This window comes from Myxocyprinus asiaticus, chromosome 26 (genome assembly GCF_019703515.2).
Source record: "Myxocyprinus asiaticus isolate MX2 ecotype Aquarium Trade chromosome 26, UBuf_Myxa_2, whole genome shotgun sequence".
NCBI lineage: Eukaryota > Metazoa > Chordata > Actinopteri > Cypriniformes > Catostomidae > Myxocyprinus > Myxocyprinus asiaticus.
The window spans coordinates 15,383,173-15,405,305 of record NC_059369.1 but is presented as its reverse complement, the minus strand read 5'-3'; the positions used below and the strand labels follow the sequence as shown (position 1 = coordinate 15,405,305).

Genomic DNA, 22,133 nt, shown 5'->3' with positions numbered 1-22,133 from the left:
ATTTACAGACACAAACACACACTGCCTTGCCGTTACATTAAGGAGGCGACCTCTACCCACGGTTCTCACCTTCTCACATACAATCGCACACCTTGACCCCCCCCCCCCACCCCCCCTCCAGCCGTGAGCAGAGAAATGGCCATCTGCAGTTACAGAGAAACAAGCTGAGAGGGTACAGTGACTGAGGGGTTATGCTGTGATATACGGTGAAAACTTTTACTCATATTTCTTTCTTTTCCTAATGATGACAGCTATTAGTTAGGCAATCTTACAGAGAGGGTCAAAGCCAGGGCACAAAGAGTGTTAGACTCAAGGCGTGTTCTTGCCCAAAGGATTGGCTGGTCAGCTTCATCAGTTAGCACCTGCTGGTAGATGCTGTAACTACCAGTGGGGGCCCGTCAGAGGAGGCGAGGAAGGCTGAGCCTCCTCAAAACATTTATTCAAAACAACAAAAGTGATTAAATTAACAGTTATTTTGATAAATTTAACTACCAATGTGCATAACTCATATGCCTCATCATTTTTGTTATTTTTCTTTTATGTATGGTAACCCAGGTGAGTTTTAATCACTGCATGAATCAGTGTGAATGCCAGAGGAGGCTGACGGCATAAATCCTCCACTCATTAGTAAACTGACCAATCAAAATGGATATTCATATGACACAATGTCATCTGCTTCCATCAGAAATACAGCTGAAAAAGGCAAAACAGAGGCTAAATTAAATTTGCCTCCTTCCACATTCATAACCAATCATTATCAGAGGTCAGGCACGTGCAGAGGGGGTGGCTCTAAGGGCTCGAGCCCCTGCCCTTTTGCTGAGGTGCCCCTCAAATGCCTCCCAAAATAAAAATTTGCACACCCAAATGAAATGACGTTTTTTTTTTTACGCTTAATATTAGTATATAGGGGTGTAAAAATGCATCAATATTATGCTGAAATTTTGATGCATCGATTACTGAAATTAATAATCAATTATAATGACTATAATAATACCCAGTGTGTTACAGAGGCCGTCTCACAACAGACTTGCATCACGTGACTGAGGAAACAAGCGCACACTTTAAATTAAGAAAGTTTCGTTCAGATTAAACCACTGGAGTTGTATGGATTACTTTAATGCTGCCTTAATGTGCTTTTTGGAGCTTTAAAGTTTTGGTCACCATTCACTTGCATTACCTGCAGAGCTGAAATATTTTAAAAATCCTTGTTTGTGTACTGGTTTGCATATTTGCATCCCCGAAAAACTTCACTGACAGTCAAAAAGTAGCTGTGTATCATGACAAAATGAGATTGAATCACAATATTTTAAAAGTATTACTAGATTACTAGATAGTTTTGAATATCTGAGTTTCCATGAGCAAAGATGGTAGAATTGAAATCACATGGTGATTGATAAAGTAGCTTTCTCCAGGTATTATCCTTTATAAAGTTTTTTATTTTTTGGCTAAATTAATACACAGCAAGAGCAAAATGTGAGTAAAAATAGTTTTTGGCAAGTAAATAAAATTCCAGTTGGCCAGTTACTTTATAATCAGCTGTAACATATTCCATGGTTTAAATCAAATTGTAAGAACCATAACCTGACTCTCAATGACGCAAGTGGCGATTCAAAAGCAATTCGAATCAAAGTTCAGTTTCACTGAGAGAGGGCGACTGACTCATCTTATTTATGATGCTGTGAGTGACACAATGACCTGCGCTGATTGATACTAATATACAAGAAAACAAAAAGCTACTGTAAGTAATGCCACTGTCATAAGGACAAATATTATTGTATATAATCTATTAATAGTAAAAAATAATGTTAAACACAGTGTCCTGGCCAGTACAGTTTCTCAATTCATCTGCCATTGGCAGGTGTGGTTAAAATCAATTTTGGACCCAGCATCCAGATGCTGGCTTTAGTCCACTCCTGAGAGGATTTGCGATGGATCCGTCGCCTGCAGTGTGCTGGAGATTGAGGTTTGTGTGGTATATTTCTCATTTCAAGATGCAAGGGGAGGGGAGGCTAATAACACATGCGCAAACACTGACGTCAGTGGTGTGATACCACATGTGAGGGCTAAAAGCTGTAAGTGTGTGTGTGTGTGTGAGTAAGTGAGCTACTCAAAAAGCTGATGGGTTTTTTTTCTCCAAGGTTGAGTGCCCTGCTAATCTCACTACTCATTTCAAGACCATGATCTTAGGGACATTAACAACAGCTAATGTTAGACAGCTAAACATAACAACACAGATTTGAGTAGATTTGAGAATATCACTAACAATGCATGTAATGCACAAACTCTCACTTTGCACAAATACTAACTGGCCAATCAGTCTTATGCTTTAGAGAAAACAAGTGCATTACATAAGTCATGACACACAGATGAACAAGGCAAACACTGACAAACGTGATTCAGGGTTCTGAAGCACAGGGTGTGACTGGAGGGAGGGTTTGGAGAAACATTGGCATCTACAATACTTACAAATGAAATCAAAACACTTCAAGACCAGAGGCAAGCAGGACACACTGACCAATGGCAAATGGACAAGGCTGAGGCCAAAGGTCAGACCCAAAATAACACCCAATGCTGAATCAGAAGCACTTGCCTTCTCAGATTTCTTAGCCATGTTGATTTTGAGTCCAAAATCCAAAAGAAAACATAAGTTTTACATAAGTTGATAATGAAGTGTTTGTGTGTTATATTTGGAGAGGACGACAGCACAGCTGCACTAGCTGCTAAATATGTCTGTCATTCACACTGTTAGACATGACTAATTCACTGTATACATTTAATTCATATTGTATATATTCTCCTGTTTTGTAAATATATGTCTTTTTATTCTATTTAATCATTCTTAGTATTTAAATGTAAAAAAAATAAAATAAATTATTGTATTTGTTATTGTATTATTATCTTATTTAAAACAGTTTGTATTTACATAACCTTAAAATGCTTTGGCAATACTATACCCCAATTGTCATGCCAATAAATCTAAATTAAATTGAATTGAATTGTGTGGGGAAAAGGGTTTGTTTGAACCCAGGTTCCCTTGCAAACTGAATTAAAACTACCAGTCGACTAGCAAACATTTGCTTATTCTATATTATTTTTATTTTAAAATTGCATTTGTACAGTACATACAGTATAGTACTATAAAAAGGTTTTAGCCAAGGTTATCATGTTGCATGTTTTGTATTTTCTTTGGTCATCCTGCCGTGAATACCAAGTGAGCATGACCATCACTGGTCTCTGTCTGGCCTCATCCAAACAGTTAAGCACCTCACAATGGCACAAGTACTGTGAGGATCAAATAAAAACAAGGTTTTCAGGATAAAAACAGAAGGAAGAGTATATCTGATGCTGGGCAAGGCAGACATCCGTGACGGAAATGCAAATTTAGCTGTCTGTGCGTGTGGCCCTGAATAGACGCTAATTGTGGTGGAAGCGTCAGCCGAGATGGCGGCATATTTTTAGGGCGTCTCACAGAAGTGTTTGCTCTTAGTGCGTGTGCGTTTGTGTATAAAGAGATTTGTTGACAAGGAAAGAGGCTGCAGTCACAGATCAGAATGACAACATCAGTGCTACAAGCATCCGTCAGGGCCAATGATCTGCCTCTACTGCAACAGAACAGCTTCAAAAACATAACTAAATGCACAAGGTATTTATATTAATTTTTAAGTAGAGTTTTAGACTGACTGCAGGTAGAACAATTACTCCTTTCACAGCTAATTACAGACCATTTGAAAGGCTCCCAATTAGCATGTTCTAGTGCTAAATGCTAATAAGAATGCCTGAATAACACATGAAATATCGGAAGTATGAGTTCAGAGCACATGAATGATCAAGTGAAGTCGTAGTTACAAGTGGGAAACTTGGAATTTTAGATGATACCCCAGTTGCCAAGTTGTGAGTTGGAAGGGGCGTGTCGACATGAAAGATGATGGAAACCAATGATTTTGCATAATTATTTCAACTTCTATACTTTATTTCAATAGCATTAATTTGTTATAATATATATGACAGTGAACTACTTGAAGACAGCAACAGTGTCAATGTTATCTAAATGAAACTATGCTACATGGTGATATTATAATTACTATTAATGGTAAACGTTCATCATTGCTCAACACTGACTCAAAAGCAACCCCATAAAATTAATAGGACAGGAAATGATAGTTTGTAAACACCAACACAGGCAGCTTCCAGAGGGTTTTAAGCCCAGATTTTTATGTAAAAAGCTGATTAGGACAAGGAGTTAATGAAGATGTCGTTGGCCGTCAGGATTAAACCATCGTATTAATGAGTCTCACAGAAAATCCACACACAAAAAAAAGACATAAAGTCCATCTATAAAACAGGACTTGAAGCTGTGCTCTGTGAAATGTAGCCATTTAGACAAATACACAAATATAATACACATTTTTAATAGTCTTTGTTTCTTTTTGGTTGACGCCAACTTGGCCGTGCAAGCTACTGGTTAATGTTAGCTATTTAGCCATTGTTTTAGGCTACTGTGGCAGGTAATTATCCAATAGTTAACAAGGTGATATAATGGCAGTAAACACTGATGTAATAAAGGTTATGGCAATAATAGCAAATAACAAGTGTTATCATTGTGATAAGTGGAGATGCTCAGAAGGGTGAATTTGACCTTCAGCCACCAGTCAAAAATCCTCCTCAAGTGGGTGTCAGCAGTGTTTCAGGAGGGACATTTCACTGCAAACTCACATTCTCAGGTCTGGCATGGAATGGCCACTTTTCACCATCCAATCAATTCCTGATGAAATCAAGTCCCAAGTCCTACTTTCTTTCCTTCTGGAAAATTTTGTTTCACTTGGAAGAACTTCATATTGCAAATGATGATTCATGTTGATTTCAAACTATTAGTTGTAATTTAAACACCTTTCATTAAAAGTAATTCACAGTGTAAGTTCAAATAAAATAAAGCCAGAACAGTCCTTCTGAAACAGTTTGGAGGTTAGTGCAATGTTCAAGGACACGAAGGTCACATTTAAACCCCTTTACTATTGTGTTCCCTAGCAAGCAAAATCCATCGCCGGAACGCTGCATGCTGTTTCATGTGGCAATAACAATAAATATTGTGAATTTGACAGAGCTTTGTCCATTGATGTATGTTCTTCTACAGGTTGAAGGAAATATGGCATTGAATGCTCTGCCTTAATCCAAATACAACAGCATTATCACACCATTAGAATTATGGCCTTGACATCTAGATGAAATATTACTGTACGCGTTGACTCAAGGTCATCGGCCACAGCACTGGCTCAGCAGATGTGTTTATGTCTTCAATACCAAGAGGAAACAAAGCTGTCAGCATTTAATTAATTATAAAATATGGGTGTTAATTTAAATGTTAATTAACACTAAAAGTCAACAGCAAGGCTACACAAAAACACTAGTCTAGGGCTGTGTGGCAGGCCCGTTTGTGAGATCACATGAGCGGTTAAGGAGGTGAAACTTACATAACTGACCCACTGTCAGCAGTGCGCTGGGGTCATACGCATGAACAATACAAACTCCCCTTGCCTGCCTATAAACCCGAAAAACAAACTAACAAAACAAAAACAAACAAAAAAACAGACAAAACAGCCAAACAGACAAAACAGGTTTGGACAGCAATATCTGAGAAAAACAGAACAAGGCATTTCAGTATTGGTGCATCTTGAGCTCCGTGAGATACTCTTAATTGTACTTTATTTTGTGTTGTTAGTCTAAATAAGCATCCAGTAAATACCAGGGTGCTACATGAGAGAGCCAGATTTTCAGACTCTCTTTTTTTTTCTCAGACAATCTGTCTGATTTTGGTGTGAGGAGGAATGTTAGAGTTTATCAAACGCTGGAAACACAGCGACTATTAGTTCACATGCCCCATCATAGAACACTGAAATAATGTATATTACACAAAACTAGAACCAACTCAAAGTATTTGAGGAGGTATTTCCATCCCAAACTAGAAGCAACTGTGCAAAATATACATATTATAGCCCTTAGAAATAATATGAGTAGTACAGTAGAACACTATTGCAAACACAGGTTTTTTGCTACCATACTACTCTTAATATTTCTGCCTTAGGCACATATGGCAGAAGTAGTAAGAGTAGTATGAGTAGCCATTCCGAACTCAACCACACCCTCTGTGTTCTGCTATGTTTGTGTGATTAGTTCAGCTGATCAGAGGTGTCAGTAACAAACCATCTGGATATAAACCAGCATCAACATCTCTTTCACGTCATACCACAAATAAAACAGAATGCCACCAGGCACTCAGCAGAAATTCACAGAAAACAAAAACAAAATAGATTTTGTTTTGTGTTGCCAACTATTTCTCACGGGAAGTCGCCAAAGACTCGCCGAAATGTCGCTAAAAGTAGCAACATCATGTAATGACGTCAATTATAACGTAAAACATAAAATTTACATATGTAAATGAATTGCCGTAAAGAGCTGCGGCAATTCTTTAAAGATGTAGAACCATAGCTTGGGAGGCCTGGGTAGCTCAGTGGTAAAAGACGCTGGCTATCACCCCTGGAGTTTGCTAGTTTGAATCCCAGGGCGTGCTGAGTGACTCCAGCCAGGTCTCCTAAACAACCAAATTGGCCTGGGTGCTAGGGAGGGTAGAGTCACATGGGGTAACCTCCTCGTGGTCACTATAATGTGGTTCGTTCTCAGTGGGGCGCGTGGTGAGTTGAGCGTGGATGCCGCGGTGGATGGCGTGAAGCCTCCACGCTCAACTCTCCGTGGCAACGCGCTCAACAAGCCATGTGATAAGATGCGTGGATTGATGGTCTCAGACACGGAGGCAACTGGGATTCATCCTCCACCACCCGGATTGAGATGAATCACTACGCCACCACGAGGACTTAAAAGCGCACTGGGAATTGGGCATTCCAAATTGGGTGAAAAAGAGGAAAAATCCACACACAAAAAAAAGATGTAGAACCATATGTTTTTTGTTTTTCTATTTAAGTAATGACTTAATTAGTATTTAACTACTAATCATTTATCCATCACTAATTTAACTTGTCAAACATTCAGACAGTGGGGGGGGGGGGATTTCTATTTATTTTATATTATTATTATTTATTTTGTTTTTGTAATTAAACTGCATTATTGAACAATAACAAATTCCAAAATTATCCTAGCAATAGTAACCAGGGGAAGGCAGCGGTGTAGCGTTGGGGATGTTTTTTTTATTATTATTTATTTTTAAACATGGATCTATTTGCCTAATAATGCCTCAAGTGGAGCTGTTTTGGAGATAATTTGTAATATATCTTATTTTTGATCATACACTGTATCTTTTGTGTGATGCTGAACCATCAGTGTGTATTACTTGTGCCAGTGTTATGTGTCACCTAGTTTCCATCCACTTTTCGCGCTGTTTTCTTATCGACAAAGTGAAATTTTTGCAAAATTTGCCATCTTCTGTTTGTTTCCATTCAAATGGCCTTTTATCGATAAAAATGGTGTGCGTGATGATGTCATGCTTAAAAAAAAAACACTTTGTCGCATAAGTTTTGGTTTATCGCAAAAGAAATCTGCCCTTAAGCCGTTTCCATACAGAAATGTGTGTTTATTGCTAATTGTGTACCTTTCGCCTCCCAGAAGTCCCTAATTTTTTACCCCCCTGAAGTCTTTGTAAAATGGGGAGAGTATTGAGACAATTCATTGAAATTAGCCAGCCAGGCATTTTAATTTCTCAAATAAATACAATCCAAAGATGAGGAATTGCAATCAAAAGGGAGCAGTTTCCCTTCTGATAGGACTGTAATATTGGTCCTGATGTTGCGCCTATCGCAGGTTGCCACCGGTTCCGACCTGAAAGCGAATCATCATGGCCCTGTTCAAGCTGGCAACCTGCACCCAGGGGTGGATTATGACTAGCAAGGGCCCCGGGGCCAATTTTCTTTTAGGGGCCTCCCAGTCCAAGTATCCTTTAACGTTGAGATCTATGCAATCTATTTTCTTTGATTTAAGTCTCTTTTAATATCTGTTCTGTTCACAGAACTCAATCGAAACACGGTCGCTGAAGAGCCACTGTTCTTAAAGAGACAGTACCATTTTAATATTTGTTATACATAATGTGAACTCAGTGTAAATACTGCAAATTATGCATACAAAATGCATATATTTAAAGGAGCCATAATAAATTATGAAATATTTAAACTTCATCAAACACTTTAAATATTAATGAATTTAACAAATACAGTAGGCTCCTACAGTATCTATGCAAGGGTTTGGTGAAATTCGTAGTTCAGGTAGTTCTGGCTCTGATATATCTGTTCTAACTCTTTTGAATGATGAGGTGTGTTCCATTCAGAAGAGATCATCCTTACACCCTGTGTCCTTCAAAGACTTTACCCTCCATTGTGAGAGCTTTGAAGGGCTGAAAGGAATGAGGCTCAAACATAATGGTAATTTGGTCATTTCTGGGGAGATTCTGTTTGGAACGACCCTACAGCTTGGCTACCATTATTATTCTTCCATCGAAAAGCCCTACTAAGGCATCCTTTAAGCCTTTTCACAGTGTCCAAAAATCCCCTAGACTACATAACATAAACAGAATATTTAAATGAGCTTCGAGTCTGTTTTGGAATGTTCGTAAATAAGCCCTTTAATATGCTTTAAGATGCTCTCTTCTTTCTTTCTTTCTTTCTTTCTTACTGTTAAACCTGTAAACATTTCTAACTTCAAGCATTTAAAACTATTTTAAACTTTCAGACATGGTTTTGTCAGACCAACATTATAGTTTGTCTCAACAAACTTTACGTATCTAGTTTAATCAGTACTTTTGAACCACACAAAGTAAAATACCAACCAACCATCTAAGCCAAGTTATTTTTTGTTATGTTGGGCAAACATGCAGTTATAGTAATGAAAATTATAATAAACATTTTTGTTCGACAGCCCGTTTATATAAAGTATAAAGCTTAACCATATAAAGCTTAACATATGATATAATATTCCAAAAATTATATTTTTTAACCTATTATTCTATAAAATAATGAAATTTTAAGCACATGTTGCTTTAATTCAATAAATACTCATTTTAAAATATCAGTAACAATATAAACATTATTGTTAATTTTACTTTATCAAAATCAGCAAAGATTTCACATAAAAAAGAGTCCCTCAAAATATGAAGGTAGCTATTTTGGAAATTATTTTACAAGGTCTTCTACTTCCAAAAGAGCATGGAAACTTTCACCAGGCGGCGTTATACGATTAAAGAGTGACTCAAAACCTGTAATTAGAAACAGGATCCTATCTTATAAAAGGGCTGGGGGCCCTCATAGTCACAGGGCCCTATAGAGGGGGCATTGTATAAGCTGTGGGGCCTATACAAACATTTGTTTTCAAAGTTGATGGGCTGCGAGACCTAGCAGCACTAGCCCTATTGGCCCAGTCCGTAATTCACCTATGCCTGCAACAAGTAGTGGGGGAAACTTTCGGTTTTAGTATAAGGACCATCCGTTGATGTGTATATGCTGTGTGCAAAGCTATTAAAGAAAAATTGATGCGGTGTAATATCAGGGTTTACATATGATACATTCCTGATATTCGATAGGCTATTTTGAACAATCATCTAATCTAAAGCATTGCCATCACAACTGCATTATGTCCCGCATATTTTCAGCAACTTTTAACGACCAACTGAACTTGATTGTCCTCTAAAATTAATTTTAGCGTCATAATGCAATTTACAAGCTCAGCAAATACGATCCGAGGTAAAGAGGGTTAGAATTAAAATATTTAAAGTTTTAAAATGTTCAAAAGCTCATTTTCTGAAAGTGAACTCAGCATTGGACAAATAGTTCTGATAGTTTATTGTCTTGAAAAAAGTGTAGAACATTCTGAAAATGTCATTCAGCTGACTTTTTTCATCTACAGAACAGGGTAAAGCTAATTTAAGTTTGTGTAAAGAAAAGGCAAGTATATAATCCTAACAATATTATTTTTTAGTTTTTTCATTTAATGCTTTATTCGTTTGAATATTTATTTAATTTATACAGGGAATTTTGCCAGCATTTTTTCAAAAGTAAGCCAAACATTAATTTTATAGAATTGGGCTATGTTTGTGTTCCAAAAAAGTGCACTGAAGCTTTTCTCGTAGTATTGTGTATTCATTTTTAATTTAAAAAATGTTTGTGCATAGAAATGATATGTTTTTTGTATTGTGGGCTAATTCCATGACTGCCATCTATTATTTTAAATGTTGTGGAAAAGCAACTTTAATAAATAAACAGATGACTACCGCGTTTAAATTAATCGCAAATACTGGCCATTAATTTGTTCTCCGTGCACTTGTCGATGACAGGTGCATGATACGAGATATTTGTGTTGGCACTCCTGGAAGTGTCATGACGCAGATATGTTTGCAGCATCAGATCTGTGCAGGTATGCTGTTAAGACCAATCCATAACAGTGCGAGTAATGCTTCACATCAAATAAATTGGCTTTCAAGGATGTATACCTTGTCGTCATGATTAAAACAGTCTAAAAATTGGGGTAAATTTGGTCATGTGACACTACATTTTTGCATTAATGCCAATTTTCTCGATAAAAAGTGTTTCCAAACGAGATTCAGTTAATATTCACATCAACCATCAGAATGGGGAAAAAATGTGATCTCAGTGATTTGGACCGTGGCATGATTGTTGGTGCCAGATGGGCTGGTTTGAGTATTTCTGTAACTGCTGATCTCCTGGGATTTTCACGCACAACAGTCTCTAGAATTTACTCCAAATGGTGCCAAAAACAAAAAACATTAAGTGAGTGGCAGTTCTGCAGATGGAAACGTCTTGTTGATGAGAGGTCTACAGAGAATGGCCAGACTGGTATGAACTGACAAAGTCTACAGTAACTCAGATAACCGCTCTGTACAATTGTGGTGAGAAGAGCAGTATCTCAGAATGCTATTCTGAGATGCGGGTTGGCGCTGTTTTGGCAGCACGAGGGGGACCTACACAATATTAGGCAGGTGGTTTTAATGTTGTGGCTGATCGGTGTATATGTATAAATATATGTATAGGCCTATACAGTATATCCACAGTGTATAGATGTGTGTGTGTGTGTGTATATATATATATATATATATATATATATATATATATATATATATATATATATATATATATATATATACACACACACACTGATCAAAACATTATGACCACTCACAGGTGAAGCGAATAAAGTTGATCATCTCCTATAAAGACCACATGTCAAGGTCTGGGTAGATTAGATGGTAAGTGAACAATGCAGGAGAAATGAACAGGAGTGAAGACCTGAGTGACTTTGACAAGGGCCAAATTGTTATGGCCAGACAACTTGGTCAGAGCATCTCTGAAACAGCAAGGCTTGTGGGGTGCTCCCAGTCAGCAGCGGTGAGTACCTCCCGACAGTGGTCTGAGGACAGACAAACCACAAACCGGCAACAGGGTGTTGGGCGCCCAAGGCTCATCGATGCGCGAGGGAAACGAATGCTATCCCATCTGGTCCGAACCGACAGAAGATCTACTGTGGCACAAGTCACAATTTTTTTTAATGATGGTTATGGGAGGAATGTGTCACAACACGTAGTGCATAGAACCCTGCTGCATATGGGGCTGTGCAGCCGCAGACCAGTCAGAATGCCCATGCTCACCCCTGTCCACCATCGAAAGTGCCTACAATGGGCATGTGAGCGTCGGAACTGGACTTTGGAGCAGTGGAAAAGGTCGCCTGATCCGATGAGTCCCGTTTTCTTTTACATCATTTGGACGGCCGTGTGCTTGTTTGCTGTTTACCTGAGGAAGTGATGGCACCAGGATACTGTGGGAAGACGACAAATCGGTGGAGTCCAGCCATGGGTCCAGCCATTCATATGGACGTCAATTTGACATGTGCCACCTACCTAAACACTGCTGCAGACTAGGTACACCCCTTCATGGCAATGGTATTCCCTGATGGCAGTGGCCTCTTTCAGTAGGATAAAAAGCCCTGCCACACTGCACACATTGTTCAGGAATAGTTTGAGGAACATGATGAAGTGTTCAAGGTGTTGCCTTGGCCTCCAAATTCCCCAGATCTCAATTAGATTGAGCATCTGTGGGATGTGCTGGACCAACAAGTCCGATCCACAGCAGCTCCACCTTGCAACTTACAAGACTTGAAGGATCTGCTGCTAATATCTTGGTACCAAATACCACAGGACACCTTTAGGGGTCTTGTAGAGTCCATGCCTCGGCGGGTTGTCGCTGTTTTGGCAGCAGGCAGAGGACCAACAGCGTTTTATGCAGGTGGTCATAATATTTTGGCTCATCAGTATATATATATATATATATATATATATATATATATAGATAGATAGATAGATAGATAGATAGATAGATAGATAGGTAGATTGATATATATAGTAGAGGTGTGGGTTATGTGTTACCAACATAGTTCCTTTCTTTGGATTTTTCTCTGCATTAATAGGCCCTTTCTTGCACTGTGCAAAAGGTTTTGCCAGCTATACATGGTCATGACAGGGGATGAAATACCAGATGTAACTTTCCACAGACAAGGTCAGACTTCACACTTGTCTCATGTTAACAAGTATTGCATTTAAGTGTTGTCCCAGTGTACAGTCTTGCCCCATAGACATCCATTTTAGGCGGGTTACTGTAAACATGATTTTTGTCTGTTTTTACAATCTGAGGGACAAATTGAAAGTATTTTCTGTAATAGTCAACATATGCTGTTGAATGTAATTTTTTTAGAATCTAGAAAATTCATTTAACAAAGGCAGCAGCTATCATTACTCTAGGTGCAAATAGTGTTTGATGTTGTTTGCACACTGGTGCAAATAGTGGCAGATATTATTTGCACTCCTAGTTAAATACTAACATATAGTATAGGGGCATCACTGCAGTGTGTTTATTGTGTTTATTTAGAGTCCCACAAACACCCTTCACCAACCCCTACCCCAAAACCTAACCCTAACCTTCCCTTACAAAAATGAACCATGGCTTTACTACATTAACTATAGTATCACCATGGTATTCTGTAGTAAAATCATATTACCCACAAAATTAAAACATGGCTACTATATTAACACCATATTACTGTAGTGTATCATCATGGTTAATTGCAACTATGGCTTCTGCCAAAAACATGGTTACTATAATATTACTATAATAAAACTATGGTTAATTTTACCCAGATCAAAACTTTCTCTAAACTCATAGACTTTCACATTGACCAAATCACTGTGAGGAAATAAACCTTTATATTAATTTTTATTTATTATTGTAAGTAGTATTAAATGAGTGGAGTCAGGAAACAGGATGGGAAAAACTGTGGCAAAAGGGGGAAATCAACCCCTGGTCCTTCTGCATGAAAAATACACATCCACAGCATCTTTATACACTATGCCATTGCAATGACACTTGGGGGCGCAGTTTAATTTCAATGTTTCCACCAGACTATTTGAGTGCAAATAGCCATGCTGTGTGGGCAGGTGCTATTTACATCTTTAAATAAAACTCTGCATTTCCTGTTTTATGGTGTGGTAAAGATCTGTGGACCTATGAGACTGAGGGTGACTGGTGTCTCTGCAGAACAATAATGGGCATTTCCCAATCAGTGGTAATTTTCAAACCAGGATGGGAGTTCTTCAACCGCTTTACTCGATTAAAATCGAGTCGATTTTGCCTACTACATAAAGATTCCCTACTTTCAATGGATGGTTGAAAAATGCCCATCCCAGTTTGAAAATGCCCATTGATTGGGAAATAACCATAATTGTTCAGCAGAGACCTATACTACATCTCAGTTTTCATTTTTGTTAAGACTATTTTCTGTTATAGCATTATATCCTGTAAAGCTGCTTTGAAACAACTGTGGTGAAAAGCGGTATACAAATAAAAATGACTTGACATACTGTAAGTCATCATTTTCCAAAGTATGTGGTTATAGTATGTGGCTTTTTCAAAGTCTCTGTTTTTCGTTGGAGGAAAACACCATTCCAGTATGGATGAGAGGCGTAAATGTAGCAAAATCAATGCGTTTTCAAACGACAGAAACAATTGTGTTGAGCACTGAGATGAGTCAACATGAAACAAACTTCACAATCCATTTTACTCCCATAATGTGATGTATTTCCACGTAATACATGATATTCAATAAGGCGAGACCTTATTTTATGTATCTAGAAATGGTAGGATGGTGAAAAGTGGTCTTTATATGACCAGTGGTTTAAAAGGAGGGGTTATTGAATGAAAAGGCTTTATGATGTCAGTTGAAAAGGAAAGTCACTGTACACTGATCAATCACTGGCAATAAGACCAGGTACCTGTATTAATAAAGTTAACATGGCCAACTACAATTTCATGTTGACTCGAAAAAATGCAATTTCAGATGGTAAAACTATTCAATTTATCGTATGTGTATAGTGTGTTAATCTCAACCGTCACACACATACACACACCTCTCCCCTCTCTCTCTCCATGTAAATAGGTTTGAAAGGTGCAATATGTCGTTCATCAATGGTGACATTTAGACATGGTCACTTCCTGACAAAAGCACTCTCTGTGCTGGTCACATGGAATGATTTATTCATAATCATAGCAGAATATTAAAACAATAAACATTGAAACCACTGACACATTAATCCAAGGACTCTCGGAGCATGCACGACCCTGTAGTCCGTCTGCAGACCCCCAACACGTCAAACTCAGCTGCTTTCAGTCCCTTCTGTCTTCACTGTTGCATTTCTGTTCCATGTTTCAAGTTCTTTAAATATATTTTAATATAAAACATGTTGACAAATAAAGAGTTCTGTTGGATTGACCCCACAAGGCGTGTGAGTGTGTGTCTGTGTTGGCAGGCACATGAGCTCAGCTGGGATGTGTGTGTGTTTCCCAGCTCATCAGTACAGTCTAGTGAACACAAACCCTCTCAATGCAGATGACAAATCATCAAATACAAACATTAAAAAAGGCTGATCTAAAAAACAAAAAAAAAAACAAATAGACAAACGTTGAATGTGTTTCAAAGGAACACAGGCACTGCTCTGTTAACACCAGCAGGCACTTTGACATAGAGCACACACGCACAGAAAGATGCATGCAGCTAGATGCAAAGAACACAAGCACTTCAGAATGAGAGTTGGTGAAAAATCAAGAACATGTCCGTCATATTTCACCCCCAAATCAAAAGGAAAAAAAAAGAAAATAGATTATTTTCTTGTATAGTGAAAATTTTATTATTTTAGGCCAATTATGACATTTTCACGAAAAATTTGCACATTTTCCTTCAAAAAAATCATTTCTGTAATTCAAAAAAATATGTATTATTTTAACTGTTTGTATTTTTGTATTATAATAATATTTGTTGTACTGCATTTAATTTTTGCTGATTAAAAAAAAATTGTATTACAGTACCGGCAATAAGAATCGCCATTTACTTTTGATTTTGAGATGAAATATGGCCTGGACATGTTTTCATGAGATTCACTCAGGTATTGTTGTGGAAAATAAAAAAAACAACAAAGAAAAATAGCAGAGGAAAAGACCAGCCTTCCTCACAGATGCCATGAGCAGAAACGAGAAAAGAATGAGAACAGAGAAGCAAATAATGACGCAGAGAGACAGACATCTAGAACCTTTAAACACACACTCACACAAACTCAAGAGGTGTGTTCCTAATCTCACATTAATATTCATGAGAGTTCGTCAACAGTCCATGTCCAAACAGACAAAAAAGAATGCAGCGCCACAGTAAAAGGTTTCAGTTTGTGACTGAGGAGTTCCTGTGTCTCTTGAATCGTTGTCCCCGGGCCCCCGTCGGCCCTCACAGGTACAGATCTTTCGCTCTGATGTGCTGCAGTTTCTCACACAGCATATGGAATGAGGGTCGCCCCGCTGGGTCCAGTGTCCAACACTGCTTCATGAGGTCATAGACTGCAGCCGGACAACCATCAGGCGCATCCATCTTATAGCCCTTCTCCACACGTGGCACCACTTCCTTCAGTGGCTGCAAACACACACAGAACACAAATAAAGCAGGCGGATAATCACAAAGCAAATCCCTCAGTGCCCTCTGGTGGACAAACAGAGATTAACACTAAATATGCATCTTACTATTTGATCTTGAAGAGAAGTGTTTCATTTTAACAAATCCAGTCACCTGTCACTCAAAATCAGTGCCCCAAAATAACTAACACTCAAAATTTGCAACATTTATGAAGCGTTTTGCTCAAACACCACTGGGTAAATGCAAAAACTAGGGCTTTGTTTCAAACTCTAGTGAGCTGCCTACCTAGGCAGCATTTTTATGTGGCATAGATTCTTATTAGAAAATCTTATTTTTCAAGTATCTTTGTTTTGTTGTTCACTTAAAATATCTAAACATTAGGAATGTCATAAAATATTGATACAATGATTGTTGCTCGGCAGGTTTTCTCTATGTTTTTGAGGCTTATATATGAATATTGAAAAAAGCCTAATTTGTGTGCTTTCCAATTTATTGTTAGTTGGCCTTCCGTTTAATGTAGTCAGACGTAATAGATTTGGGAGACCACAAGGGGGTGATATAACAATTACTATACTTATATGTACCGGTCGCACACTGGACGAGAAGCGCCATGTCGCAGGTAGGACAAGGCACAGGTAACACACACAGGACACGTCGATGCGGTGCAGGTGGCAGTCAAAAGTTGTGTATCTAGTCACCATACACACAAATGTTACAAAGGTTTTGAATGACATTGATGAGTTTGCAGGTTAATGTATGAAACTGGTCTAACTGTGAAAACTGAACTATTAAAAAAGGTGACACTTAAGCAATTTCTCTGTATGTAACCTTAAACAGCTTTCATTCAAGCTGTCAAACCACAAAAAGACATCCTTGTAACTGAAAATACATTGTGTAGGCTACATGACAGATACATGTATACAATATATCACCCAGTGATAGAGTAAATAATCTATGTCCTTTGCTAATGATTTGGGTCGAATTTTATGGAAAACTATGCGAGATGCTCTCCAAGGCGCTGCAGAATTTTGAGCAGCCTCCGGAGTTGTAGCTGCGTGCCGCTGATAGATGCCGAGTGACCACGGCGGTGTGTGTGCCTAAAAACAAAATTATTGTTTCTAATTTTAGAACGTGCTATGTCGTCTGCCAGATGCAACCAAAGTGCGACCCCCTTTAAGTTAACCTGCCGCTCAAACTTTACCAAAGTTGTGTTGTACTACTACTGAGAGACTATTGTGCAACGATTAGCCTTATTTATGTCTAAAAAAATGCAGATTAAATAAATTAAATAAATATTTTCTCCAAAACACGTTGGCCACAATTATTGGCACCCCTAGAAATTCTTATGAGTAAAATTTATCTGAAGTATATTCCCATTCATATTTTAAATTTTTTAGTGCACCTGGGTGACTAAGAACATGAAATTGTTCAGCCATGACTTCCTGCTTCACAGGGGTATAAATATGAGGTAACACACAGGACAAATTCCCTTAATCATCAATCACAGTGGAGAAGACCAAAGATGATGTGCGACAAAAGGTTGTTGAGCTTCGCAAAATGGGAAGTGGATATAAGAAAATAGCTAAAGCATTGAAAAACCCATTTCCACCATCAGGGCAATAATTAACAAGTTCCAATCCAATGGAGATCTTAAGATTCGGCCTGAAAAAGGACGTGTGTCTATACTGACTCCATGCACAGTGAGGAGGATGTTTGAGTGGCCAAAGAATCTCCAAGTATCACAGCTGGAGAATTGTTTTCAGAGAATCTAAGTGAACAAGTAAACAAGTGAAAATAATCTGCCAATGGAACGTGACAAAAGAAACTTATATTTTCTGTGTATGTATATAGCAGGACAGCTCCCTGAGGTCCCACAACCACTGAATGCTTGACAAAACAATGAAATTCTTACAATTCTGGGGTACGGCACCCGACCAAAGGAATAAATCTCCCAAAGAAGAACTCCATAACTCCAGACGTCTGATTTAGTGGAAAACCTCTGCAAAAAAATAAATACAAAAATAGCATAAACATTTGTATTGAAAAGAGAATCTTAAATTCTCAACAAAAAAAAAAGTAGCTTTTTGCACCATGATTATAGCACAAATCACCACTGAAAATTGCAATTTTGTGCATCAAAGCCATTCACACATGGTGCGTCAATCTGAAAAAATTTTGCAAACAAAAAGTGAATCGCACTACTGTCAATCGCATACTTTTAATGCAAAATATAAATAATATAATAATTGTTAACATTTCACAGACATTTTGTCAGATTATGATAACAGAACAATAACATCAGCAGCTCAACCTCCAGTTCTAGAAACATGAGCAAAAAGCTCACATCTTATTGGTTGTTGAGTTATGTAGTGAGGAAAAAATAAACAGCACTTTATTTTCACACAATTTCTGTACACATTTTCAGTGAAGCTGTCTATGCAAGCTGTCGAAGCCTGTTTCATTCTAACAACATAATCGCTGAGCTGATTTAGAGATATTATTTTTTGTTAAGTATACGTCACGTTACCTTCTCTCGCAGAGCCTCGGGCGAGGTCCACTTGACGGGTAGTTTGGCCGTGTCCTGAGTGGATGAGGCCTCCTTGGTCAGACCAAAGTCGCTAACTTTGGCAATGTTATCATCCGACACCAAGACGTTACGTGCCGCCAAATCTCTGTGTACGAAGTTGTTGACCTCCAAATACTCCATGGCTTCACATACATCACTAACAGAGAGACATATATTAGTCCTAAAGACCTATCCTGACAGACATATTGAGCTGATGTATTTAACTTGACATTTACTCACAGCGAGAATTTGAGGAGACACTCTCCCCCGAGCACAGTTCGACCCCGAGAGCGCAGGTAATCCACCAGACTGCCCTGTTACAAATGAAATACTTAAATTATGACAGAAATGAGTGTCAAGTTGTTAATTAGACCAAAAGTGACCATAACCTTTGTTAAAAGTTAAAATCCTGATGAAATGATGAAATTCATGAGCTCATGATGAAATGTAAACACACCAGCGCTCCGAGAGAACTGACACTGACCTTTGCCATATATTCTGTGACGATGAACAAACTGCCTCTTTCTTCCACAATCACCCCCAATAACTGTACCAGGTTAGGGTGTCGGAGCTGACTGCAAACACACACACATATATATATATAACGTTTTCAAATAGTAGTAACTGGCATTGCATGTACTGAGGTATCAAACAAGTTGAGTGACAAAGAAGACATGTAGCTGGATATTTATCTCAGTAACCGTTTCAAGTGATTCTGTTAGTGAGTGAATGAGTGAGTAGTTCAACTGAGTGAAACTTACTGTGAATACAAACAAATTGTTCAGAACGATTTCAAAGCAAGTCTTTCAAACAGATTTGCAAACAGGTTGTTAAGATCAATTTGCAAGCTATCCTGGAGTACCCTCTAAATACCATGAATATAATGATTATTCAGTGGTATGGTATTTATCAAAATACCACAATACTATCCAATACTACCACAATCCTTTTTGGTAAGTAATGTATAAGAGAAGTATTCACTTGATTTTTAAAGTGTAATAAAAAAAACAAGTAGGCGTGACTGAAGTAGAAATAATTCAAAAATGTGCGTTTAAGTAGCATGTGTACATTACTGTATACCTGTGAACTGCAGTCAAATAATGTAATGATGTGTTTGACAATGAGAGTTGAGAGAAAACAGAGAAGTTAAAGCTGCATTATACATATTGGGCAAACAGGCTTTTAGTTTGCCTAAAAATGATGATGAAATTCATTAACGCTTATGTTCTGCGAAGGTGTTCCGTTTGGGGATATTTCTCCTGTTCGCACACATCCTTGAAATTCTACACAAAGAAGAACTCAGCTTGTCAAAGAGACTTGATGTGATGTTCTTTATTTACAATTGCATGTGCCAGATGAGGAGATTGTAGCTAGCTATGTTACCATCTTAAAGGAATAGATGACCCAAAAATGAAAATTCTCTCATCATTTACTCACCCTCATGTCATCCCAGATGTGTATGACTTTCTTTCTTCACCAGAACACAAAGATTTTTAGAAGAATATCTCAGCTCTGTTGGTCCATACAATGCAAGTGAATGGTGACCAAACAAATCTCCAAAAATCACAAAGGCAGCATAAAAGTAATCCATAAGACTCCAGTGGTTTAATCCATGTCTTCAGAAGTGATATAATAGGTGTGGGTGAGAAACAGATTAATATTTAAGTCCCTTTTTTACTATAAATTTCTACATTCTGAATGTGAAGTGGGGATATATAGTCTGTATCTTGTTGCTTCAGAAGACCTGGATTAAACCACTGGAGTTATATGGAGTACTTTTATGTTGCCTTTATGGGCTTTTTGGAGCTTCAAATTTTGGTCACTATTCACTTGCATTGTATGGACCTACAGAGCTAAAATATTCTTCTAAAGGTCACACACATCTGGGATGGCATGAGGGTGAGTAAATGATGAGAGTGTTTTCATTTTGGGTGAATTTTCCCTTTAACTTTTAAAATGAATAACATTGAAGCACATCTCTCAAAGCAACTGTTAAAACAACAGTAACAGTTCTGTTACAACAGAAACAGCTTACAAGTGATTTGTTGTCCACCTGATAGTTGACAAACTTCTGAGATGTCACCCTCCATTAACTGATTTAAAAATGACACCACACAGTGTAAACGCAGGCGATGTTCTCCTAGGGTGCTTTCATTTGTTCAGGAGAAAAAAAGTTCAGCTTCTTTTATTGTATAAATTAGGCTTTAGAGAGAGACAGAAACTCACGTCATGACTGAAGCTTCAGCAAGAAATGCCTGAGCCGTAGCGTCATGTTTGATACACTTCACTGCCACATTTGTACCGCGGTAATCTCCAACCATCACATCTGAAATATAAACAAATATAAACACAGCAGTTAAAACCACAACTCTGAATAGATGATGTTATATTTTATATATATATATATATATATATATATTCATGTATTGAGAATACAATGTTTTAATAATCCTATTTATTTCAAGGCATAATGCTAATGCCAAGCACTTTTGGGGGTCACATTCACATGACCTTTGACCTTTACATACCTCCGAATTCTCCTTTTCCAATGGTCTGCAGAAGTTTCAAGTCTTTCCTAGTAAGGGCCCAACCACCTGCAGAACATAAACCTCCTTAAACACTTTCACATGAAGATAAAAGCCTCCAGACGGCTGGATGTTTCCAGTATTTCCTGTCAAGGAGGATCTTAGCAGGTCAGAGCTCCACTGATGTTTTTTCAGACACAGCAAATAAATAAGCATCTGTTTCCATCTTTAGATATAATTGCACAAACCAAACTGTCTGAAGGAATGTAAAATCTATATGCCTTGGAAATGCAGAGCAATTAGTGGCCAATTGTGGTCCAATGAACATGATTACATGATAGATGAAGCCGAGCTACAATCGCATTGACTTGGTCTATTAGTCTGACAATTTAAAGCTACACTACGTAGATTTTTTTGTTAGAAATGAACAAAATTTCATTCATGAAAAAGGGAAAGCGATACAGCCCGTAATAAAACACGAAACAACATCGGCTTGGCTTTTTGAGAGGTGGTGACAACTCCGAGAAAGAATTTAAAACCAACCCAGAGATGGAGATTTTCCTCGATCAACAGGTAAGATATTTTATTGGAAGGATAAAATTAAGAGAAGGTCTGGACCGTTTTATTGGGCCGTCTCTTAGCGTGGTAGTTCGTTAGATAGTGTCAGCCACTCAAATGCAGCATTTTATTATGGTCTGTGGTACTGCAGTACAGAAGGACAATGGAAAAAAAAAAAAGAACTATGCTGGTAACAACGCCAATCTACCAGATACTACCTTGGTCTATTTGCCTGCTAGCTAAGTTATAATAGTTTCCACCGTTCGACTTTATCTGATATGTCTAGCAATCATTATGTCTAATGTCAACTTTTGTAACGCTATTTATTTTGAAACAATTGTTTTCAATGAGTCAAAACAACAGCGGAAGATGTGCTACTTACCTGCTCATAAGACACATTTTTTGGATAGCCGTCTTTTTCTTCCTTTCGTTATTTATTTAATTTTTTTGAGGGAAGGAAATCTTTTTTTTCTGAG

The 22,133-nt window shown here is 37.9% G+C and overlaps 1 protein-coding gene across 1 annotated transcript in view; it reads right to left on the bottom strand.

Moving 5' to 3' along the window:
- Window positions 1-15,434: 15,434 nt before the first annotated feature.
- The window catches only part of LOC127417205 (tyrosine-protein kinase CSK), a 45,613-nt gene continuing 38,914 nt past the window's right edge, over window positions 15,435-22,133 (bottom strand). The window contains exons 7-13 of the mRNA XM_051657047.1: window positions 21,103-21,168; window positions 20,801-20,900; window positions 19,059-19,149; window positions 18,815-18,888; window positions 18,536-18,731; window positions 17,921-18,007; window positions 15,435-16,008 (exon numbers count right to left, since the gene is read on the bottom strand). Coding sequence (XP_051513007.1) covers window positions 15,826-16,008; window positions 17,921-18,007; window positions 18,536-18,731; window positions 18,815-18,888; window positions 19,059-19,149; window positions 20,801-20,900; window positions 21,103-21,168 — 797 coding nt within the window. The 3' untranslated portion in view covers window positions 15,435-15,825. The remainder of the gene's footprint in view (window positions 16,009-17,920; window positions 18,008-18,535; window positions 18,732-18,814; window positions 18,889-19,058; window positions 19,150-20,800; window positions 20,901-21,102; window positions 21,169-22,133) is intronic.